A 22,224-nucleotide genomic window follows, 5' to 3' on the forward strand; every position below is an offset into this window, starting at 1 on the left:
CTAATACATACACCAGGACAGGCATTCTATGGTCAGCTTGAAACAGACGTCATATATGGTTGAAATCTGAATGCAGATCTCATAAGAATCTCTTCTTATGACAACACTGCCATTCCTTGGGCTTTTGAGCATCTCAGCTCTTGTTTTCTTCTCCCTGACTATGCATGCAAAGAAGGGGTGATTCAAGAGCATCAAATTACCTGTCGAGGTGGAAGGCAGCTATTTCTGCATTGTGCCTTTGAAAGTCAACAAAATAGAAAAAGTCTTCTGGAGTCTCCTCATCTCGTTTCTGTCTGAAAGGAAGATAGGGGTCACTAGGAGAAAGGAGATTCTGTCCTTCTGCACAACCATTGACATCCTCCTGAGTACAAGGGAAGTATTTATGGTACAACTAGAGAAGCAGGGCAAATGATTGTCAGAAGAGACGATTGTGAAATCGTCTCTGTTTTAACGTGTCTCTGTGCTTACAGTTATTTATAAAATACAGAAAAATAGAACCTCTTCCCCCCCTTTTTAAGGTGAGGCAAATCTGCACAAGGGGGCTTCAAAATAAGAAGGCCTCCTTCAACCTTTAATTGTGTTCAATTAATGTTGGTGGGTTGTTGTTTTAAACTTTATAACTAGTAATCTCTGGTAACTGATTCACCAGGAGCACCTCCATGATAGAATTGACAATTTATTCAGTTTTTTTTAAAAAAAGAATATTATTTGCCAAGCAAATGCTTACAAAACCTGTGGGTGGGTAGCAGGTGCCATCTTAGAAGAGGCATTTTATACTCTCTCACACGAAGGAAATGCCTCTTCTAAGATGGCTCCTGCTGTGACATAAAGCTGCATCATCTAAAAACGAGAAGCATTTTTTTCAATCTCTAGAGGAGGAAAATCCAATCGATTTATTTTATTTTAAAAATAAAAACCTCATACAAGTACAGTGGTACCTTGTTCTGGAGGTCCATTCTTAACCTGAAACTGTTCTTAACCCGAGGTACCACTCTAGCTAATGGGGCCTCCCGCTGCCACCGTGCAATTTCTGTTCTCATCCTGAAGCAAAGTTCTTAACCCGAGGTACTATTTCTGGGTTAGCGGAGTCTGTAACCTGAAGCGTCTGTAACCTGAGGTACCACTGTAACCAGTTAAGATTTAGTTGATCAGGTGGCAGCTCTCATTTTTATTTCAATTAAGTAAACATACCTCATTCTCACACTTCCTGTGAGCTTTCCCCTTCTCTCTCTCTCTCTCTCTCTCTCTCTCTCTCTCTCTCTCTCTCTCTCTCTCTCTCTCTCTCTCTGTTGAGTAAGGCCTTCCAGATGTTATTGGACTCCAGCTCCCATCAGCTTCCCCTCCAAGCATGGCCAATGGCCAGTGAGGAAGGGAGCTGTGGTCCAGTAACATCTTCCTCACCCTTGTTGTAGAAGAACTGATTCCAATTACCATCTTGTGCCAGAGTGGGAAGGGAAAGCTAATGTCCTGTTCACTCAAAGCAAGAATGGTCCAATTCACTTCTTTCTTTCTTTTTGCATTTAATTCCCCGCCCACAACCTTACTCCTTAACTTTGCGCCTTATTAAGAATGGTTGACATCTACTGGTGAAGGTCCCCTGACAGAAGAGAATCCATTAGCAGAACGAGGAGGGAGGCAGGCGATTTTTAGCAATCCCCCTTGCAGCACTTTGTGCGCCCCCCCCCAATCTGTTCTAGAAGGTCCTCAACCCTTTGAAGAAGATTTAGAGGGGGTATAGGGTGTTGCTGAGGGACGCGGGTGGCGCTGTGGTCTAAACCACAGAGCCTAGGGCTTGCCGATCAGAAGGTCGGGGTGAGCTCCCGTTGCTCGGTCCCAGCTCCTGCCCACCTAGCAGTTCGAAAGCACGTCAAAGTGCAAGTAGATAAATAGGTACCGCTCTGGCGAGGAGGTAAATGGCGTTTCTGTGCGCTGCTCTGGTTTCGATGTTCTGTTGTGCCAGAAGTGGCTTAGTCATGCTGGCCACATGACCCGGAAGCTGTCTGCGGACAAACGCCGGCTCCCTCGCCTATAGAGCGAGATGAGCACCACAACCCCAGAGTCGTCCGCAACTGGACCTAACGGTTAGGGGTACCTTTACGTTTAGGGTGCTGCTGGGGGTGCTGGGTGAAAATGACTTACCTTCTAGTCCTGCTAAGGAGTTCCCCTTCTGTAAACAGTCACCAGTTAATACCACCTGGGATTTACCATTGAACCTTTCTCTCTGTTCATGGTGATGTCGTCATGATGAAAATGCACACCATACCAAACAAGATAAATAACAGCAAGGGCTAGGCAAATGTTTTCAGACGAACTGAGCTTACCTCATGGGTTTGAACATAGCTTTGCCAAAGTCCTGGAACCGGAGAACAAGTTTCAAGTGCACACCACTGGGCTTGACAACTGGAAAGTGAAACCAAGATGCTCAGCTCATTGTTCAAACGGACTTTTTGAAAATGGAAACTTTGTGTAAACTTGGCAAGTTATTCAGGTGGGATTCAACTAAGTTGTTGCCTGGAATGAGCTCCACTCATGCAATGGGACTTTCCTCCCCCCCCCTCCCTGCACTCCTAAATCTGCCCTAGAACATGCTTAGGGGACATGCGGAGGTAGGGTGTACTGAATTCTTCAACTTTCAAATTCCAAAAATTGAAGTTGTTCAAAAGTTGTAACATGACTTGGGAATTCAAATCATATTTTGATTAAATTAATATCATTTAGCTTTGCTTGGTAAGCAAAATGTGTGTAAAATTGCATAGAAATCGTGTCCTCCCTAAAAGAGGGCACGTGTTGTGGTGAGACCTGGAGACCGACCTCCTGTGTTGTGGGTGGGTAAGATTGGTCAGCCACAACACCTGATTGGTAGGTCCCTCGACGTTGGGTTCAATCTGGCCAATGGGGCACAGTCCAAACGGATCGAGGGACCTATATATACCCATGCACATGACCCAGAGCTTCCTCTTTTGGCTCATGCATTCGGAACACCCGCCCACCTCTCCCTATATTTAGGGCTTGCGCTCTTGACCTTGCTATGCTGTCGTGTGTCGCCTGTCATTGGGACAGGGGCACGGCAGGAATTTCCCCCACTTGGCTGATTGGCTGGTGCCTTTTGGGTTTCGTGTGCCATGTAGCAAATCGTCACAACTTGTAAGGTTGCAGATAGGCACTGGTTCAGGTGATAGGGATGGGAGAACGCTCTCGCCATCCCTATGTGAAGGATATTCCATTAAAGGAATCCAGGGACTCAGATGGTTTGGTCAACCCCTGAGAGGGGGTTGTGCCCGTGTCTGAGTCCAGGGGGACATCTGGGTAGCGGACATAGTCTGTTCCTGGCTTTTTGCCTATCCAGGTGTTCACCCTTGGCTGACCTATGCTGGTGCCCTGGGCCAGCGCTACCTACAAGGGTGCAGGGAGCTAGTCGAACCAGAGCCTATGCAACCACCGACTTTCTGTAATCAATAAAGTTGTGGCCTAAATTCTGCCAAAAACCAAAACTAAAATTTGAGTCAAGTGTGAATTTATTTAGGGGGGAGGTCTCTGGGTCTGAACACGCAAATCCTTAAAAAATGATTCCCGAATACTTTGTGTTTGCTACACACACACACACACACACACACACACACACACACACACATATTATTATTATTATTATTATTATTATTATTATTATTATTATTATTATTATTATCTTTTAGCATTACCTGACATTTTAAGAAGGTAAAATTAAAATTCTTTGGTTTTCCAAATGCAGTTTATATGCTTCTTCATTGAACGTAGACTTCCGAAGCTAGATAATAGCAGATTTGAATTCCTCAAATGAAATTCCCTAAAATGACACCCCTAATGGGGGGGGACACACAGAGAGGAGCGGGGAAAGTCCCTTTGCACAAGAAGACCTTGTTCTGCTAAGCCTTCCCCACTCAGTACTGTATTGAATTCAGGGGAACAACACTCTGCATACAGTCATACCTCGGTTTGCGACCGCAATTCGTTCCGGGGAGCCGGTCGCTCCCCGAGTTCGTCGTAAACCGAGGGGCTCTTCTGCGCGTGCGCGAAGCGCCAATAGAGTGCAAACGGAGGCGGTCGCAAACTGAGGTATGACTATAACAGCTGCTTGCTACTTGCTACACAGCCAAGACTGAGGTTCTAACTAATTCCTAGTTAACTTGGGGGGGGGGGGACTACCCTGCAAACTTAGGAAAGGAGTTTCTTTTTACAGGCTATGCCTGCTTCTTAAAAAGACAAGCCACACACACTACAGGTATGGGTGGGGGTGAGAGGGACTGAAACCGGCGGCTCATTTTGCTCTGCGTTTCTGTTCCAATCCGTTATTAGCATCTAGACTTTGCCTACTGCTCCACTAGGAAATGAGGGTTGCCTTGCCAGAGCAGGCTGCCGTTCTATGAATATGAAAATTTCAATTTAGGAGCATAACTTTGATTGAAGTGTTCTGGGTCAAAGGCTCTCCATCCAATTTAAGTGGCTCGTTTCCATGCACGCCAAGCTGATTAAAAGAATTCTGGATTACTGACCCAGCTCGGTTTTTGCAATATTCACAACATAATTAAGATATTTGCAGATGGAGGTGGTTGCTTACAGAGCATAAGAAAATGCAAAACAAAACCTATAATATCTATGGAATAAAGGGAAGGAAGGAAGCAGCAGCAACACCAGATCAAAGTTAAGTTTAGGGTGGCACAAAACACAAACCTAATACAGTGGTGCCTCGCTTAACGAATGCCCTGCTTAACGAAATTTCCACTTAACAAAAGGATTTTTCGAGCGGAGGTTGCCTTGCTAGACAAATGCGTTTTACAAAAAATTTGTCTAGTGAATCGCGGTTTCCCATAGGAATGCATTGAAATTCAATTAATGTGTTCCTATGAGCAAAAAAAGGGCAAAAAAAATTCAGTGCATTCCTATGGGATTCGCTATAAGAAAAGACCCGTGGAACGAATTAATTTCGTCTAGCGAGGCACCACTGTAATCAATGTAATGGCTTTGTTAATGACCATGTGACTAGAGAATGCTGTTATTAAAATTTCTCCAATCTTCCTCTCCTCCTCTTCATTGGATATTTTTTAAACAAAGTTGGATGGCCATCTCTCAGGGATTCTTTAGCTGAGATTCCTGCATTGTATGGGGTTGGACTAGATGACCTTTGGGGTCCCTTCCAACTCTAAGATTCTATGGTTTTTATTATTCCTGTGACTCGTAGAAACTGGTGCACTTGACTTACTTTGTGTGCAGTCACAGGCACCCAGCAATGCTTTCTCGTCCTGGCTGTAATCTGGAATGAAAATGAAAAGCAATGCGCTTCAGACTCACCCAATAGGAATGTTGTTTTTAGGAGATGTGGTGTGTGATAGAAGTCATGTAATCGCCTAGCAGGGGCATATTAAGGTCTTCCCGAAACTCTGCATGATGACGGTCTTTTTTTGGGGGGGGGGGAGAATACAGTACCTTAAGTCTCCTTTAGTCACGACAAAAGCACTATAGGAAATTTTGGCAGGCAGAGGGGTGGGGAGATTTCAGTGGTGGGGGAGAGGGTAAAATCCGCAGCCAGGTTTAGAGGCCCACTCTTGGACGCATTCAAGGTTTAACTGCTAAAAACACCAGAAAAATTTAAGAGCAGCCCACTGTGTCACGTGGCGGGAACTGCCTTTGTAATCAAGAGGGCTTTCGAAAGCAGGTCTTCATTTCTTCTATTTTATAGCAAAATGATATTATTAGCTACCAAAAAATGGAGGGAGAAACAAGAATAATGGGAGGAAACCAGTGCTTCCTTTTCCTGGGGACAGTAACGGACATTGTGATAATTAAGGGAAGCTTTTCCAAGGGCAATTAACAAACTACCCCTTTGTTGTCTCTCTATACTTGTGCTCATCGGAAAGCAATAAAATGGACTGAATGTGCAAACAGGAAGTGTTTAATTAAAGACAAAGGGAGCCCCTTAAAGCCCAGTATTTGCCTGTCCACATTAGTGGTTAGCTGGCTGCAATGGTATTTCATTAAGAAAAAAGAAACTCTGCCACTAATCAGTCATGCATCCCCCCCAACCTTCCTCTGCACTTGTATTTCATGATCTGGTGGAGGTGGCAGTTCAGAAAGGAAGCTTTACCAGCGCTGATGGTTCCAAAGTTTTGCGTGTCCCGGAGGAGCTGGTCAATCGGAGGGCTAGACCGTGGGTACAAGGCATAGCGATTGATTCCCAGGTGGAATTGGAGCCAGCTTGCCTCCTGCCTGAGCTGCATTATTGAGTCCGAGGTGAGGTTGCGCTCCTCTCTGTAAATCTTGTGTCTCCTAATGCACACACGGAAAAGAAGGCGCACATAAAACCAACCCCTCAAGTAAATCACATTCCCACATCCAGGGTTGTATACAATGAAGCCCATACCCTCCAATATTTCTCTGATGAAAGTAAGGACGTCCTATTCAATTACAGTGGTACCTCGGTTTTCAAACGTAATCCGTTCTGGAAGACCATTCGAGTTCCAAAATGTTTGAAAACCGAAAAATCAGTGCGGAAGCATCAAAGAGGAAAACTCAGTACAGAAGCCGCGTGGTATGTTTGACTTCTGAAGCAAGTTTGAAAACCGAAGCATTTACTTCCGGGTTTATGGCTTTCGATAAACAAAATGTTTGAAAATGGAGACGTTCGAAAACCAAGGTACAACTGTTCTTCTTCTCCTTCTCCTTCTCCTTCTCCTTCTCCTTCTTGCCCCACCCATCTGACTGGTTGCCCCAGCCACTCTGGGAAGCTTCCAACATAATAAAACATTCCCTAGACAGGCCTGCCTTCAGATTTCTTCTAAAGGTTGTATAGTTACTTCTCTCCTTGGCTTGGGGGTGTCAAATAACTCCATGCCCTCCAGCATTTCTCCAATGAAAACAGGGGTGTCCTAAGGAAAAGCGGGACATTCCAAGGTCAAATCAGAAACCGGGATGCCTTCTGTAAATCTGGGACTGTCCCTGTAATATAGGGAGGGTCTGGAAGCCATTGCAGGAGCAGAACAACTTCCACCCATGTGGTGGTACATCCCTCTCCCCCGCTGCACCCTCAAGTCTTATCTGGGGTTTTCTACACTGCTCTGGAGCAGATTTGGGTACAGCAGCCGTCATCTGGAAAGTGAGGTGTTGACAAAACTGTTCAAATGAAGGCTGTTGCTCAGTTTGGTGGGGGAGCAGGATTTGTGGTGGGTGGCATAGCTGCCAAGTCTCCCGTATTCCCCGGGAAACCCCCATTTTCCCAGCTGTTCCCAGCCGAAAAAACAGATTTTTTTGTTTTTCCCCAGTTTATTCTGGCGTGGCGGCCATTTTGGAACTGGGTGGAGCATGCTCAGAAGCGACTTTTGATGCTGCTATTCCCAGTTCCAAAATGGCTGCAGCGCGACTTCTGGTGCGGTGGCCATTTTGGAACAGGGCAGAGCAGCATCAAAAGTCACTTCTGAGCATGCTCCGCCCAGTTCCAAAATGGCGGCAGCGCTACTTCCGGTCTGCTACTTCTGGTCCAGTCCCTTATTTCTCAGGCCGGAACGTGGCAGGTATGGTGGGTGGTGGGATCCCAGCCTATGTCAGTTTGGCTTGGGTCTGTAGCAAGCTGGAACAGTTAAAAAACTGCACTGGCCATCGACTGGGCTGCTGCTGCTGCTATTTAACAAGAACGCTCATTGGCTGCCTGGCCCAAGATGGGGTTTTCTACATTTGGGATGCAATTTTAATTGTGATTGATAATTGCTAGCACCACTAAAAGCTCCCAGAAGCTTGCACCACCATGGTGAAAGCGCTCAAGATCAACAGAGTGAAACTGCTAATCTCCAAAACGTCCCACACTCGCTGTCCCTCCCTGCCTCTCTCTCTGGCCCTTGTAGAAAAATGCACATTCTATATGCTTGCTAGCATTTTTTTTTTGCCAGACCATAAAACCAACAGGATGAGGAAATCCGACATTTGTTGGATATACAAATGCTGGGCGAAATTACACAAGGAAAAGCCGGAAACTACTTTGTGTGGCAAAGCTCCCAAGTCTCTCAAGATCAGAGGCCGAGTCTTCAACCTCTTCGTAAGTTATGCTGCAAGGAGACATTGTGGTTTCAAAGACCACTGAGAAATCATGGGCCACTGGGTTTCCCCCCCAAACCATAATGACTTGTCAACCTCTTACAGATATATATATATCTACCGTAGTACTCATGTCCATCTGTGTTAGTACATGCACCATTTTTTTTTAAAAAAAATTAAGAACACTGTGTTAATTGTGTTCTCTTCAGATGTGGTGTGAGGAACGCCTGCTTCAATAATAAATTATAGAATAGCATAAAACTATTGTTATGTCTCCATTATTTCAGAGCCAGAGGTCATTGAGGTGTTAGAGGCATTCTCTCTACAATGAAAACAAGCAGAGAGGGGGGCCGTGCTTTAGTGCAGAGATGGGGAACCTGGGCCACTCAAATGGGACGCACAACCCCCATCTGTTCCAGCCTTTGCAGTCCAGCAACATCTTGAGAGCCTCAGGTTCTCCACTCTAGTTAACTCATCCCTACTTATGATTATCAGCGACTCTGATTAGCAGTACCCACTCTTTCTATTGGTAGGGATGCTGGATTTGCTTTTTAAAAAACTATTTCCAGTTTTATACATTTCAATAATTTTACACTCATTTTAACATTTCAAAACTTGGCTTCCTTCCCCCCCCTTTCTGCGGTTCCTTAAATTTATTTTTTAATATCCAAATTAACTTAATTTGCTCATTTATTCATCTACTTTAAATATATGCTCTTATAAAAACTGCAGGTCATTACAATAACCCGGCCAGTGTTCTTATCTGTTTACAGTTTGTTTGTAAATATTCCATAAACCATTTCCATTTTTTAAATAATTTTTTTTTAAAAAATCTTGATTTCATATTTTTCTGGCAAGTTTCGCCATTTCTGCATATTCCATAAGTTTTTGTATCCATTCTTCTTTTGGTGGGACTTCTTATTCTTTCCGTTTTTGGGCAAGTAACATTCTCGCTGCTGTAGTCGCATACAAGAATAAATTTCTATACGGTTTGGGTGGTTCTGTCCCTGTAATTCCCAAAAGCAAAGCTTCTGGTTTTAGGGATGCTGGGTTTGTACGTACCTGAGCTCAGTTTGTAGAAGTCTCTCAGTCTGCACAAGAAACAGGGCTCAATTGGCAAAGTGAGAGGGACAGGCCTTTGCTGGGAAAGCAAACCAACCAGAAGATGAGCTAAAACTGAAGTTCTAGCCTCTAATATGTGTGGCTTGGAGCTGGTTGTGGTCATTAAGAAGCGAGGGAAAGACACTTTGCACATGCTCAAAGGGACTCGGGTATATTATTATTTTGAAATTTTCAGGATTCATTCCAAGAATAGGGAGTAGATTCTGGGTCAAGCTCTGTTGTACTCTAGCTCAAATTAAGCCCCTCCGTACTGGCAGTGGGGAAGAGACATATGTCACCATTCTCTAATTTTTTATTATTGGAGATCGAAGTCCTTTTCTCAGCAATAGCTATTGATACTGTATTCTTTGCACCATAGGACGCACCTAGTTTTTAGAGGAGGAAAACAAGAAAAAAATATTTTGCTTTCTTGAATTGTCCTAGGCGTAGCAGCCAACTCCTAGAGGCCTAGGTGCCTTTGCCCCCACCCCATTAAATATTTGAGGAAGCTTCTTTTGCAAAGGGGGAAAGCTCAATTTTTTAGGATCAGCTCAAAGTTGCTGAGTTTCCTTCCAAAGGGGGAAAAATCCTGTTTTTAGTTCAACTCACAGTTCTGCAGCTTCTCTAGGAAAGGAAAGAGACCCATTTCTACAGTTTCCAAACAGATAATCTAATCAGCCAGTCACATGTCTCCCTATGCAGACAACAATTGAGGCCTAGGCAAGGGGCCGGGAGGGGCCGGGAAGGGAGCTAGCTCTCTTATCTCCCTCCCCGATCTCTTGCAATCAGCTGCTGAGCTGGTTCCTTTCAAAGCACTCATCCCCTCTTGTTAGCTTTTAGCTCTTTCTTTCTTTTTCTTTTTTTAAAAGCATGACCTGCCTTTAGCCCCTGGGCAATTTGGCTCCAGGGACCATGCATTCGCTCCATAAGACGCACAGAAGCTCCTCTTACTTTTTAGGAGGAAAAAAGTGAGTCTTATGGAACGAAAAATGCGGTACATTAATGTCTTTGTTCTAAGCACTCATGCCATCACGGCACATTGTTAGCAATCCAACAGAGACGCATGGTTTATTTTTACATTGTGGATTTGGCCTGATTATTCTTTAGCTGTCAGAGCCTCGAAAGCATAGCGGCCATACATTGTCAAAGCGCTAACGCAGGACCTTGTTTGCCAAATAGGCAGTTACAGTATCGACAAACTAAAACAGCCTAAATTACGTGGTCCCTTTTTGTTTGCTCTAACCATCAGACCAACAGTACAATTTTTCACGTCAACCTCATTTACAGTCTTCTGAGCCTTCCCAGGCAAAATTAGTAAGGCACAGTGATCAGCCATCCACTTGAAAACAGAAAAGTAGTTTGGGTTCTACGGTAATGGGCAGCTTTCAATTAACTTACATATATCATTACCTGAAATTCTCCCCACAAATCAGCTGGTTTCAGTTCTGCTTTCTGCAGGTTCCAGGTGCACCCGTGAGTTCCCAGTAGGGAACTTGCTTGGGCACCCAAACCAAGCAAGATTGAACCCCCTGCTTTTCAGCTGATGTGCAGAGAGTTCAATCCTGCTTTCCAGCTGCAGGATCCAGCCATGTCTCTACCTGCCCAACACATGACATCACACATGACATCCACCATTCCCTGCAAGAAGCTACTTTATCAGCAGGGATTCAAATGTGCTTTAAAGATTTATAGTGTGTACACAGCCCTAGTCGCAGTCCAATGCGATGCAAGTTTTATTTAGGAGTAAACATGCATCAAATCAGCACCGTCCATTTTAAGAGCTTATGCACATGATCTTGCAAAGAGTATCTCAACCCCTGTTTATTCCTCTTAACCTGTGGCAATTGCACTACATCTAGTCACTGGAGGTTGCAGTTGTGGGAAGGACCGGGGTGGGGGGTGGGTCCTGTTATGTACTGAACTGAATCCTAGAACAATAGGATTCAGAATCAGCAGTCTGATTGGTCCGCAGGAGCCACCCAATCCAACTCCAGGTGGAAGTGAATCAGCAACCTGATTGGCCTGCAGGAGCAGCCAATCAGGCTGCTGGCAGAAGTCAATCCACAACCTGATTGGCCCACAGATGTAGCCCTGAAGTAGCCAATCACGCAAGGTCCATTGTGTAACTAATGTATATAAGCAGATGTTTTTGGGAAAAGAGCGATTATTCTCTTCTTCTCCTTTGACGACTACGAGCTGAATAAAGAGCATGAAATTCACTCTCGACTCAGAGTATATTTCAGGTCCCTTGCTGCAGAGGCTACAGCCTTGGTTCAGGGAAGAGAGCAGGCAGCAAAGTGCCCTGATGAATTCATCTTTTTAAATTCCTTCCCTTTTCTCCAAAGGGCAAGAGGTGCACTCTAGCAGCTGAGTGGCAGAAACAAACCCTTCATTTCTTTCCCCAAAGCGCTTCTCTCAGCGCTGTGATTAAGCCTTGTCAATTTCACTTCTGAGATCAAAAGCCGGACCATGAAACTGACAGGACTTCTTCATGGCACGAAGCAAAATTAGGAAAGTTCATTTAAGGTCAGCTGCAGAAATGATCTTCGGCCATGTTCAATTGCGAAGCTTATATTGGCTTTGTTTCAAGTCATCTTCCGACATGAATATATGAACTTACAGTGTCCAGGATGTGCTGTCGATTGCTTTGCTGGGCAAATTGTTCAGAACAGATCTCAGCCTCGCAAACTGGCGCAGGGCTGGCAGGCCAGGGTGAGAAGGATGCAACAGCTGTGTGCCCTTTGATCCCAGCCTTGCCCTCGCTTTGCGAGGATGAGATCGAAGGCCACGTGGCCGTTGTGTCTTTCTCATGCCACCCTGCCAGCATGGAGCTGCTTTGTTAAGTTAACTTGCCATATTTTGAACAATGAAAATCCAGACAGAAAAGCTGTGGGTTTTTTTTTTTTTGCAAAGTTGTTTTTTACCTATTTTTATGTGAAATTGGCCAAAACAGCACTGCTGGCATGGGCTTCCATATGTCTGGATTTTCCCAGACATTTCCTCGATTTCTGCCCAGACACTGCTGCTGACTGCAGTATTATTAATATGTCCAGGAAAACCCAGGCATATGGCAACCCTATTGTGAGGCTGGGATGATCCAAGGCCCAGACAAACTCCCCCCTGCATGAGCGGGCAAGCAGTGCAGTGCAGCTCCGCTTGGCTCCAGCGGTGGTGGTGGTGGTGGGCTGGGCTGGTGTGCTGGGCTCCGTTACCCTCTGCACCCTGTCCCCCTGGCGCCTGCCTGATCCCGGGCACCTGCAAACCACGCTACGCTGCTGCATTAAAGGTAAAGGTAAAGGGACCCCTGACCATTAGGTCAAGTCGTGACCGACTCTGGGATTGCAGCGCTCATCTCGCGTTATTGGCCAAGGGAGCTGGCGTACAGCTTCCAAGTCATGTGGCCAGCATGACAAAGCCGCTTCTAGTGAACCAGAGCAGCACACGGAAATGACGTTTACCTTCCCGCTGTAGCGGTACCTATTAAGGGGTGATATGATAGCCATGTTCAAATATATAAAAGGATGTCACATAGAGGAGGGTGAAAGGTTGTTTTCTGCTGCTTCAGAGAAGCGGACACGGAGCAATGGATTCAAACTACAAGAAAGAAGATTCCACCTAAACATTAGGAAGAACTTCATGACAGTAAGAGCTGTTCAACAGTGGAATTTGCTGCCAAGAAGTGTGGTGGAGTCTCCTTCTTTGGAGGTCTTTCAGCAGAGGCTTGACAGCCATGTGTCAAGAATGCTTTGATGGTGTTTCCTGCTTGGCAGGGGGTTGGACTGGATGGCCCTTGTGGTCTCTTCCAACTCTATGATTCTATGATTCTATTTATCTACTTGCACCTTGATATGCTTTCGAACTGCTAGGTTGGCAGGAGCTGGGACCAAGCAACGGAAGCTCACCCCGTCACAGGGATTTGAACCGCCAATCTTCTGATTAGCAAGCCCAAGCTCTGTGGTTTAACCCACAGTGCCACCTGCGTCCCAACGCTGCTGCATTGGCATTCAGCAACTTGTCCCCAACACTCACCAATATCCAGGGAGCCACTACACTGGAGAGGCATCTACAATCTCCTCTGACCCACTGGTGCGGCCTGGTATCATAGGAACATGAGAGGAACCTGCTGGATCAGGCCAATGGCCCACCCAGGAGAACCTCAACCTTGCTTCCACCCTGCCTTATCCCTGTCCAAGTAAGTTGCAGCGAGACTGATGTCAAGAGGGTGCCTCTTCTCCACCAAACTGGCTGCTACTGCATCTAACTCGCTGTTGCTTGCACTGAATTGGCAGCAGGTCTGCAGGATTCTTTCCCCGTTCTTTCTGGGGATTTCAGGCATCAAACCTGGAACCATCAGCATGCAAAGCAGATATTCTCACACTGAGCTACGGCGACACCCCAAGTTCTGGCTCATCCTTTGACTTTCTACCTGTCTCGTGGATTTACAGGACCTCGCATGCCATCTTAGTCGCCCTAATGAATCATGAAGTGTAGAGGATTTAGCACACAAAGAATTCTCCGTTCGGAAAATGTCCTCGCTCCCCTCTGTTTCATTTGCATTTGGGCACTAAGGGAGAGACAAATTTAGTGTTAGCACAGTCTGAGAAGGTGCTCAGAATGGTCCCTGTGTTTACGAGTGCCATATATTGCGTTCCAAAGCGGCTGGAGAATAATCAATACCCTCTCCCCAAAAGAATGAGAGGAAACGCTAAGTCACGCAAGGGCAAACAGCTTGCCCAGACAGCACAGGAACGACCCAGGCAGTAAATAAGTGAAGTTAACAAAATAAAAAGCAAGTAGCAAAGATAAGCCGGAAAAGAGATGGAAAATGGTCACACAAAAACCTCCACAAGGTTCTGTTTCCCAGGATGGATGGAATGAGAGACACTGTGAGTGGAATTCAATGCTTCCCATCTTTCTGTCTGCACAAGGATTCCAACTTGTCAGACAGAATTATTCCCCCCGCCCCGTTCCTCCACCTTCCTGTACACTGTTTTAGGGGTCCTTCCAACTCCACAGGGTCCATTTCTGGACACACACAGGAGGAGCAAAGCCCCATTGTGCAATCAAAAGCCCTTGCACAGGGCTTGAGCTGACAGAACTTGTTAGGCAAATCTCACTCCCAGGGTGGTATTCAACCAAGTTTTACTTAGCCATGTTAATTGATTTCAGTGGGTCTGCTTTGAGGCTTGTGCCCTGGGGAGGTCACTTCAGTGCTGCTAATGCAATGGTTTGACTTTACCCCTGGAGGCACACTCCATTGTCTCTTGAGACAGATAGATGTCAACAACCAAGTTTCATTGCACATCTAAGAACTAGCTTTGTTAAAAGTGTTCTCTCTCTCTCTCTTTTGGGGCTGTAGGATGCTATCACATCTGATCCAATTCCACTGAAGGGACCCTCTGTGCCACTTGGTTTAGCAACTTCTGCTTCCGTTTTGGAATTTCCATGTGTGCCCCGTATGTTGCCCAACTTCCAAAACTGTAAACTCTGATGGCCAAGCAGTGCATTTTGAAGAACTAGAACAGCAAAACATTACTGTGAGAGAAAGGTCTGGAATTCAGACAACTCTAGCACCACCTAACTCATGAGCATCTCTTGTAGTATTGCTGGTGTCTTCCACAGTTCACCACACAATGGCCGAGCTTGGAGCTTCTACTTTTGGGGAGGAGACACAAGCCCTGGGTTCCTATGTGGCCCAATTACCATTGCACAGACCAGATCAGGTGTTCACCTAAAGCCCAGGGGCGCCTTACCCATTGAGGCTGGTGGCACAGGGTCCCAGGGCACCATGTTCTGAAGGGCGCCAGGGAAGAGGCGGAGGCAAGACGCAGTGCCTCCTGGCATCAGCTCGCTGCCCTCGCCCGCCTCGACCATGTCATGCCAAAGCAGCGCCACACCCGGAGCCTCCGTCTGCTGTGGCCAGTGCGGCACGAAGCGTCCAGCTGAGCCGGGAGGCAGTGCGTCCAGCCTCTGCCGCTTCCCTGCTGGAGTAGCCGCCCTCCAGCCACTGCCGGCCTCCCTAAAAAAAGGTGTACAACTCTGGGAAAGGGGGGCACCAGAGGGAGCTTTGCACCACAGCGCAGGATATGCTTAAGACGGCCCTGTGTATACATCAATTGTAGAAGCGCATCCTACTCAAGTAATCCAACTGCCTTTCCAAAAAATGTGTGGATGCAGCCTGTGGGCAGTGTATATGTTATGTACTGAGCTGAATCCTAGAACAATAGGATTCAGAATCAGCGGGAGCTACCCAATCCAACTCCAGGTGGAAGTGAATCCGCAACCTGATTGGCCTGCTGGAGCAGCCAATCAGGCGGCTGGCAGAAGTGAATCTGCTACCTGATTGGCCTGTAGGAGCAGCCAATCAGGCTGCAGGCAAAAGTCAATCCACAATATAATTGGCCCACAGGTGTAGCCCTGAAGTAGCCAATCACGCAAGGCCCATTGTGTAAATAATGTATATAAGCAGATGGTTTTGGGAAAAGAGCCATTCGTCTTCTCTTATCCTCCTTGATGACTATGAGCTGAATAAAGAGCATGAAATTCACTCTTGACTCCGAGTATATTTCACTGGCGACGAAGGTGGGATCCTGCTGAGCTGACCGCCACCACGCACTGCACCGCAGCACCGCCACCTGCTGCACCGCTGCATCGCACCGTGCATCCAGGCTTCAGCTCCAGGACCCAAGGAACCCAGAATGGCAACCGACAGCAGCTTCTCGCCATTCAAACCAGCATCAGGAGACTGGGAAGGGTACGCCGCCCGTTTCAACTTCCTCCTGCAAGCGAAAGAAGTCACCAACGACGCCATGAAGAGGGCGACATTCTTCAGCGTCTGTGGAGAGGAGACGTTTGAAATCGCCCGGGCTCTCCTTGCACCTAGAGATGTCGCTACCGTCTCTTACAAAACAATAATGGAACGGCTGAAGGAGCACTTCTCACCACAGCCCTCGGTGGTAGCTTGCCGAAATGCCTTCTACGCAAAACGGCAAGCCCCGGGGGAAACCATAACTGGGTTTGTGACCTCCCTCCGCCAAGCCGCCCGGTTATGCAACTTCTCAGAATTGGAGAACATGCTTCGTGACCGCCTCGTCGGTGGCCTGAGGGACGAGATGTTGCAACGACGCCTCTACGCCAAAAAAGACCTCACGTTCCAGATTGCTCTGGAGGAAGCCCTGGCAACCGAAGCCGCCGAGAGGTCAACGCAAGAGGCACGACCGGCCCCGCCATCCCAACCGAGGGTCTACCACGAAGACCTCACCGACGAATCCGAATCTGACAGGGAGGAAGTACACCGAGTACAGCGGCGCACTCAAGCAGCACACACACCACAGCAGCCTCGACGAGAAGGAGGGAACTGTGCAAGCTGCGGGGAGAACCACGAGAGGAGGACCTGTCGTTTCCGTAACGCAGAGTGCAGGCAGTGCAGAAAATTGGGACACATCGCCCGGGTGTGTCAGGCTCGACTCACCCGTCGACAAGCATCAGATGACCGACCCAGGAGCCCCAGGTCACACGGCACCATGCACCAAGGCAACTCAACGGAGATCACGGACTACCAGGTATTCCAGTTGCCCCATCCCAGCACAGAGAAAATTTATATAGAGGTACAGATAGAGGGAGCCCCATGCCGCATGGAGCTGGACACGGGTTCAACTCTATCCATAATCTCGGCCCGAACATTAAGGGAACTGTGCCCTAATGGGGGTCCCAAACTAAGGCCGGCCCCATTCACCCTCCGGGACTTCCAGAAACGTAAGGTCCCTACTATGGGGGTGGGGACCTTCAGGGTGCAATATCGAGGGCGAAAGCAACAATTGGACTTGCTGGTAGTTAAGGGCCCCTACGTTAGCTTACTGGGACTGGCATGGTTTGGACCTCTGGGGCTAGCCGTTACCGGGGTGAACCGCACTAGCTTACAAGTGGACGTGGACGCCATATGCAAAGAGTTTCCAGGGGTTTTCGATGGGGCATTGGGACGATATACAGGACCCCCCATTGCCCTACAGCTAGACCCTGCTGTACGACCCATCAGGCACAAGGCCCGCCGGGTCCCGTTTGCCCTGAAACCCCGCATAGACGAGGAATTGGACCGGCTCGTGGAGCAAGGAGTGCTGGAGCCGGTGCCCAACGCCCCCTGGGAAACTCCAATTGTCACACCCGTCAAGCCTAACGGTTCGGTCCGCATCTGTGCAGACTACAAATGCACCATAAACAAGGCTCTCACGGCCCATGCATACCCAGTGCCAGTGGTCAGCCATGTCCTCGCCACCCTGGCTGGGTCAAAAATCTTTGGCAAACTGGACTTGGCCCAAGCGTATCAACAGTTGCCTGTGGACGAAGCCACAGCAGAGGCTCAGACGATTGTGACGCACAGAGGGGCATTCAGAGTAAAGCGGCTGCAATTTGGCGTTAGCGTGGCACCAGGCATATTCCAGAATCTAATGGACTCTCTCCTTAAAGGGATTCCTGGTGTCACCCCCTTCTTCGATGATGTACTGATCGCCGGGCCCACACCAGAGGAATTTGAGGACCGCCTCCGCTCCGTCCTGCACCGTTTCCAGACGGCGGGCCTCAAGGTGAAGCGGGAAAAGTGTTTACTGGGAGTGCCGCAGGTGGACTTTCTGGGATTTAAGGTGGACGCAGAAGGGGTCCATCCAACCGGTGACAAGGTACGGGCCATTTGTGAGGCCCCAGCGCCCAAGAGCAAGCCCGAACTTCAGTCATTCTTGGGACTATTGAACTTTTACCATGCCTTCCTTCCCCATAAGGCAGCGGTAGCGGAGCCCCTACACAGACTCCTAGATAAAAGGGCCCCTTGGGTGTGGGGCCAGCGACAAAGGGCCGCATTCCAGGCAGTCAAGGACTTGCTCGTCTCGAACTCGGTCTTAGCACACTTCGACGAGAGGCTGCCAGTGGTGCTGGCATGCGACGCCTCTCCCTATGGCATCGGCGCTGTCCTGGGACACCAACTCCCGGATGGAAGAGAGGTGCCGGTGGCATACTTCTCCTGAGTATATTTCAGTATACATGTGTAGGAGTTGGATTGTGCAATAGTCAAAGGTAAACACAAGCTAGATATTAATTCCCGCACCTCTCACTGTGTATATTGACTCTACACACCTGAAGCCTTGAGAACTGGCTCTCTGACTTAGCTGTTTGTTATGCTGCTGTCAATTTGGTTTTGGTCTTCTGTTTATGCTAGCAGTTGCCCTGTGAAGATACGACTTTGCCTAGCAGCAACCTCCACGAGCTCAGAGGGCATCGATGCCCACCTTGAGGAGTGGGAAGAACAAGGGCCTATTCACCTTTGGGAAGAGGCCAAAACTCAGTGGTAGAGCTCACACTTTGCATCGAGAAGGTCCCGGGTTTAATAATCCTTGTCATCTCAGCAGAAGCAGATGCAGCAGGAGGAAAGGGAAGAAGGGAGCAGGTGATTGTAAAGATTTTTGTTGGAGCCCCTAGTTAGCAGATAATATTGGGTTACAGACAAATAGTCTGACTCGCTACAAAGCAGCTGATTAAGAATCACAGGATTCAATGAATGAATCCCATTAGCAGAATCCCTGTGCAAGATCTTCCAGTTGTTCAACTGGGCTTCCCCCTATGCACCTCCCCTCCAATGACTCTTGGGGTGCCTGGGCAGCACAGGGAGGGAGGAGAGAGGGGATTGCTCCATCTGCAATGCTTGTGCTGATGGGAAGCTCACCATTGTACATATACCTGTACAAAAAATATATATGCATTTAAAACCCAAGAACACCACAATTCGCAGATGGTTCAGGACTCATACTACCTGAATGTGCCGCCCGATTTCGTCTGATCTTGGAAGCTAAGCAGGGTCAGGTCTGGTTAGTACTTGGAAGGGAGACCGCCTGGGAACACTGGATGCCATAGCCTTTTGCTTCATTTGGTTGGAACATGGTGCTGATAACACCAAGGTTGCAGGTTTGATATCCATATGGGACCACTGCATATTCCTACATTGCAGGGAGTTGGACTAGATCAGGCACCCCCAAACTTCGGCCCTCCAAATGTTTTGGACTACAATTCCCATCATCCCTGACCACTGGTCCTCTTAGGTAGGGATCATGGGAGTTGTAGGCCAAAACATCTGGAGGGCCGCAGTTTGGAGATGCCTAGACTAGATGATCCTCATGGTCCCTTCCAGCTCTACAGTTCTATGCATCTATATACAATTTACACCCAGCTCTCTATTAATTCTGACCCTTGCACATTCAGAGATCTGCTATAACAGCTCCGTGCTCACCTACTAGCCTCTGCAGCTATCTTTGGTACGGCCATTTAATAGCATAACATCTTGGCTTACATTAGTTCTTCTGCAAATTCTAAATCAATATCCATTTGCAGGCACACCAGCATAACCTCACGCTGCTTAAACACTTGCTACTTAGCTGGCCTCGAACATTTCACTGGCTCTTACTGTGATTAAGTGCAGCGTTGTCCATGCCTTCAGCACCTTGCCCGATGAACCATGTGCAAACGGCAGAATGACATGAAAATGAAAACACTTCCGCTGGTATAGGCTATTAGTTTCATTTATTTTAGGGCCATTTGATCATTGCCATTTGCTTCCACATCATCCAGGAAAAGCCGCTCTGCATTTTAGGACAAAATGTCGAATTTGCAGTATTCGGAACTGCAGGATTGCAAAGGGAGAAGAAGGGCAAGGCTTCTCTCTCTTTAATAAAGGTCCAGCAGGGGGAATTTCAGCCAGTGCAACTTCTCCCAGCCTCACCTGACAAGCTGCATCAGCCAAAAATCCCATGACAGGGCTGCTGATGTATCCAAGGCTCCTTTTCCCAACTGCGCTTCTGCTCCACGCAGACGGAAAAGATCCCCTTGCAAATCAAAGATGATGGTAAGTACTGAAGATAGTTTGAACCTCAGAACATTTGTACCGTTACAAAAGTTGGGTGCCACCCCCACTCTCTGCTGAGCAATAGCAAGATCCCAGGGAATTCCAGACACTCACCCAGGGTTGAGACACAGCGGAGACCATCGTAGTATTAAGAAATATGGTTTATTCACCTATTTACACCTTCATGGTGGGAGTCCAGAGCTTACAGCACTTTCATTTCAAGAGGGGCTCGTCCCCCACAGCAATGCAGCCACGGAGTTCAAGGCATCTCCCACAGCCTGCCTTCAGCCAGCCGGGCTTCCGGGTTCAGCGCCAGCGCTGATCGGCGGGGTTTCGTCTCGTCTCCGAGACGGCCCGTCCCTGCTAGGAGTGGGGAGGGCAGCGAGAGCGACGCTGCGCCCCTTAGAACCTCGGGAAGGGCGTCCCGGGGGCAAATTTGCTCGGCACAGCCCCAAACCGGACTCCCCAACCCTTCGGCTAGCTCTAATAAGAGCTCCGGAGCGAGGAGGGTAGAAGTCGCAGGGGCCATTTTGAGCGGCAACGTTATTCTAGCAGGGAGAAGCTTCAAGCCGAAGGCGGAGAGCACTGGATTCTTCCGAAAATAAAACGATTGGAAACAAGACTGTAAGTAACCTCACGATTTGGATTATAAAACAATTTGGATCTGGGAGAGAGGGGAGAAAAGAGGAAGCCACCCCCCCCCCACGGCAACAAAAGAGACAGTAAATAGAAACCCGAAGCCGTAAACAGAAGATTTGCAATTCAAAAGGATCCCTCAAAGGCATCAAAGAGAATCTCCCCTTTGATGCAGGGTGAAAGGGGAGAGAGACTGTGGTTTTGAGTGCCCTGCAGCAAGAGGTAAAGACTAAGAAAAACCTTTCTTTTCCTCGGGAGCCGGCAGCCCAGACAACCCAGTGAGTTGATCAGGATTTATAAGTCAATTTTTATTTCACTTTGTATTTCTGGACTTTGTGGAATTTCTTTTTTGGTTTAAATGTTTGTGAAATGTGAGTTCGAACTTTATTGTTAATAAGACTTGAAGAATGCAGCCAGTTTGTTAAAATGGAGTCGAGAAAATAAACTGTGATCATATTCCACCCCACGTGACAAGTTTTGACCTTGGCAGGATTGAACTATGTCAACAAAAAAGTGTTCCCCTGAGTTCCAGCGGTCTGTTTTGACCTTAATGTGGGAAACAAGAATAGAACTATGTCAAGAGGAGACACGACGGCAAGAGTTACAGCAACAATTTCAGATGGTGATGGCAGAATATGATTTTTTAGAAGATGAAGCTTTTGACACTGAAAAAGATGAATGTGAGAATGACAATGATGGTGATTGTGATTTGGAAGGAAAAGATGAAGATGAGGACTGTGATGATTCAACACAAAATGAAGCACACCACGAAAAAAATGATGACTTTACTCTACAAAAAGTTGGATGGAGTGCCCTGCCTTTGAGGGGGGCACGATTGGTATTATTGGAACTCCAGAACGCCCACAGGGAAGAAGGAAAAAATATGCAGAGAAGAGAAGAAATTCAGGGGTCCTGTATGGTGGCCTGGATGGCAAAAGACTGTAAACAGGGGGTGGGGTGAAGGGAAAGTGATGTTGTGATTATAAGGATGGATTAACAGGTTTATAACTGGTCTGCTGATTATGGAATTTGCTGGATTGGGGGGGGTGGAGCCGGTAATCGGGGATGTAAGGTTAAATTGAGAATAGTTATAGTTTTAAAAGTGAATGGATTTTGGAAAAATGTGAAAATATGAAGGCTTATAGAGGGAGTAAAAATTAGGCACGGGAAGATAAAATGGGAGTTTGATTTTTCAGTGATTTGAATATTAGATGAAAATGTTAACAATTGATTTATAAGTTGTATAAGATACAAAGGTGTATTTTTATAAAGTAAGAAACTGTTGCAGATGATAAAAAAGGGATGAAAACCGGGGAAGGGGGGGGAGGGGAAGCCCACAAAATATGGTTTTACAATTATGAATATAAGAAAATTTTTTCTGTTTTGTATTGTTTTTTTCTCTTTTTTTGCCCTTTCTTTTTTCTCTTTTTTCCTATTTCTATTTTTCTCTTTTTTTGGTATGACAATAGATGGTTGGATGGATGGCCTCCTGCGTACTGCCCTGGTTTGCTGGAGCTCCCTGGTGGCAGGGGGGGGGCTTTGGGGTC

At 47.2% G+C, this 22,224-nt stretch overlaps 1 protein-coding gene across 1 annotated transcript in view; it reads right to left on the bottom strand.

Moving 5' to 3' along the window:
* Nucleotides 1–22,224, bottom strand: part of FAM20A (FAM20A golgi associated secretory pathway pseudokinase) — a 46,920-nt gene that overhangs the window by 17,315 nt on the left and 7,381 nt on the right. The window contains exons 2-5 of the mRNA XM_035104056.3: nucleotides 6,119–6,300; nucleotides 5,237–5,287; nucleotides 2,322–2,400; nucleotides 201–293 (exon numbers count right to left, since the gene is read on the bottom strand). Of these exons, the coding sequence (XP_034959947.1) occupies nucleotides 201–293; nucleotides 2,322–2,400; nucleotides 5,237–5,287; nucleotides 6,119–6,300 (405 nt within the window). The remainder of the gene's footprint in view (nucleotides 1–200; nucleotides 294–2,321; nucleotides 2,401–5,236; nucleotides 5,288–6,118; nucleotides 6,301–22,224) is intronic.

Source organism: Zootoca vivipara, chromosome 2 (assembly GCF_965207765.1).
Source record: "Zootoca vivipara chromosome 2, rZooViv2.hap1.1, whole genome shotgun sequence".
Lineage (NCBI taxonomy): Eukaryota > Metazoa > Chordata > Lepidosauria > Squamata > Lacertidae > Zootoca > Zootoca vivipara.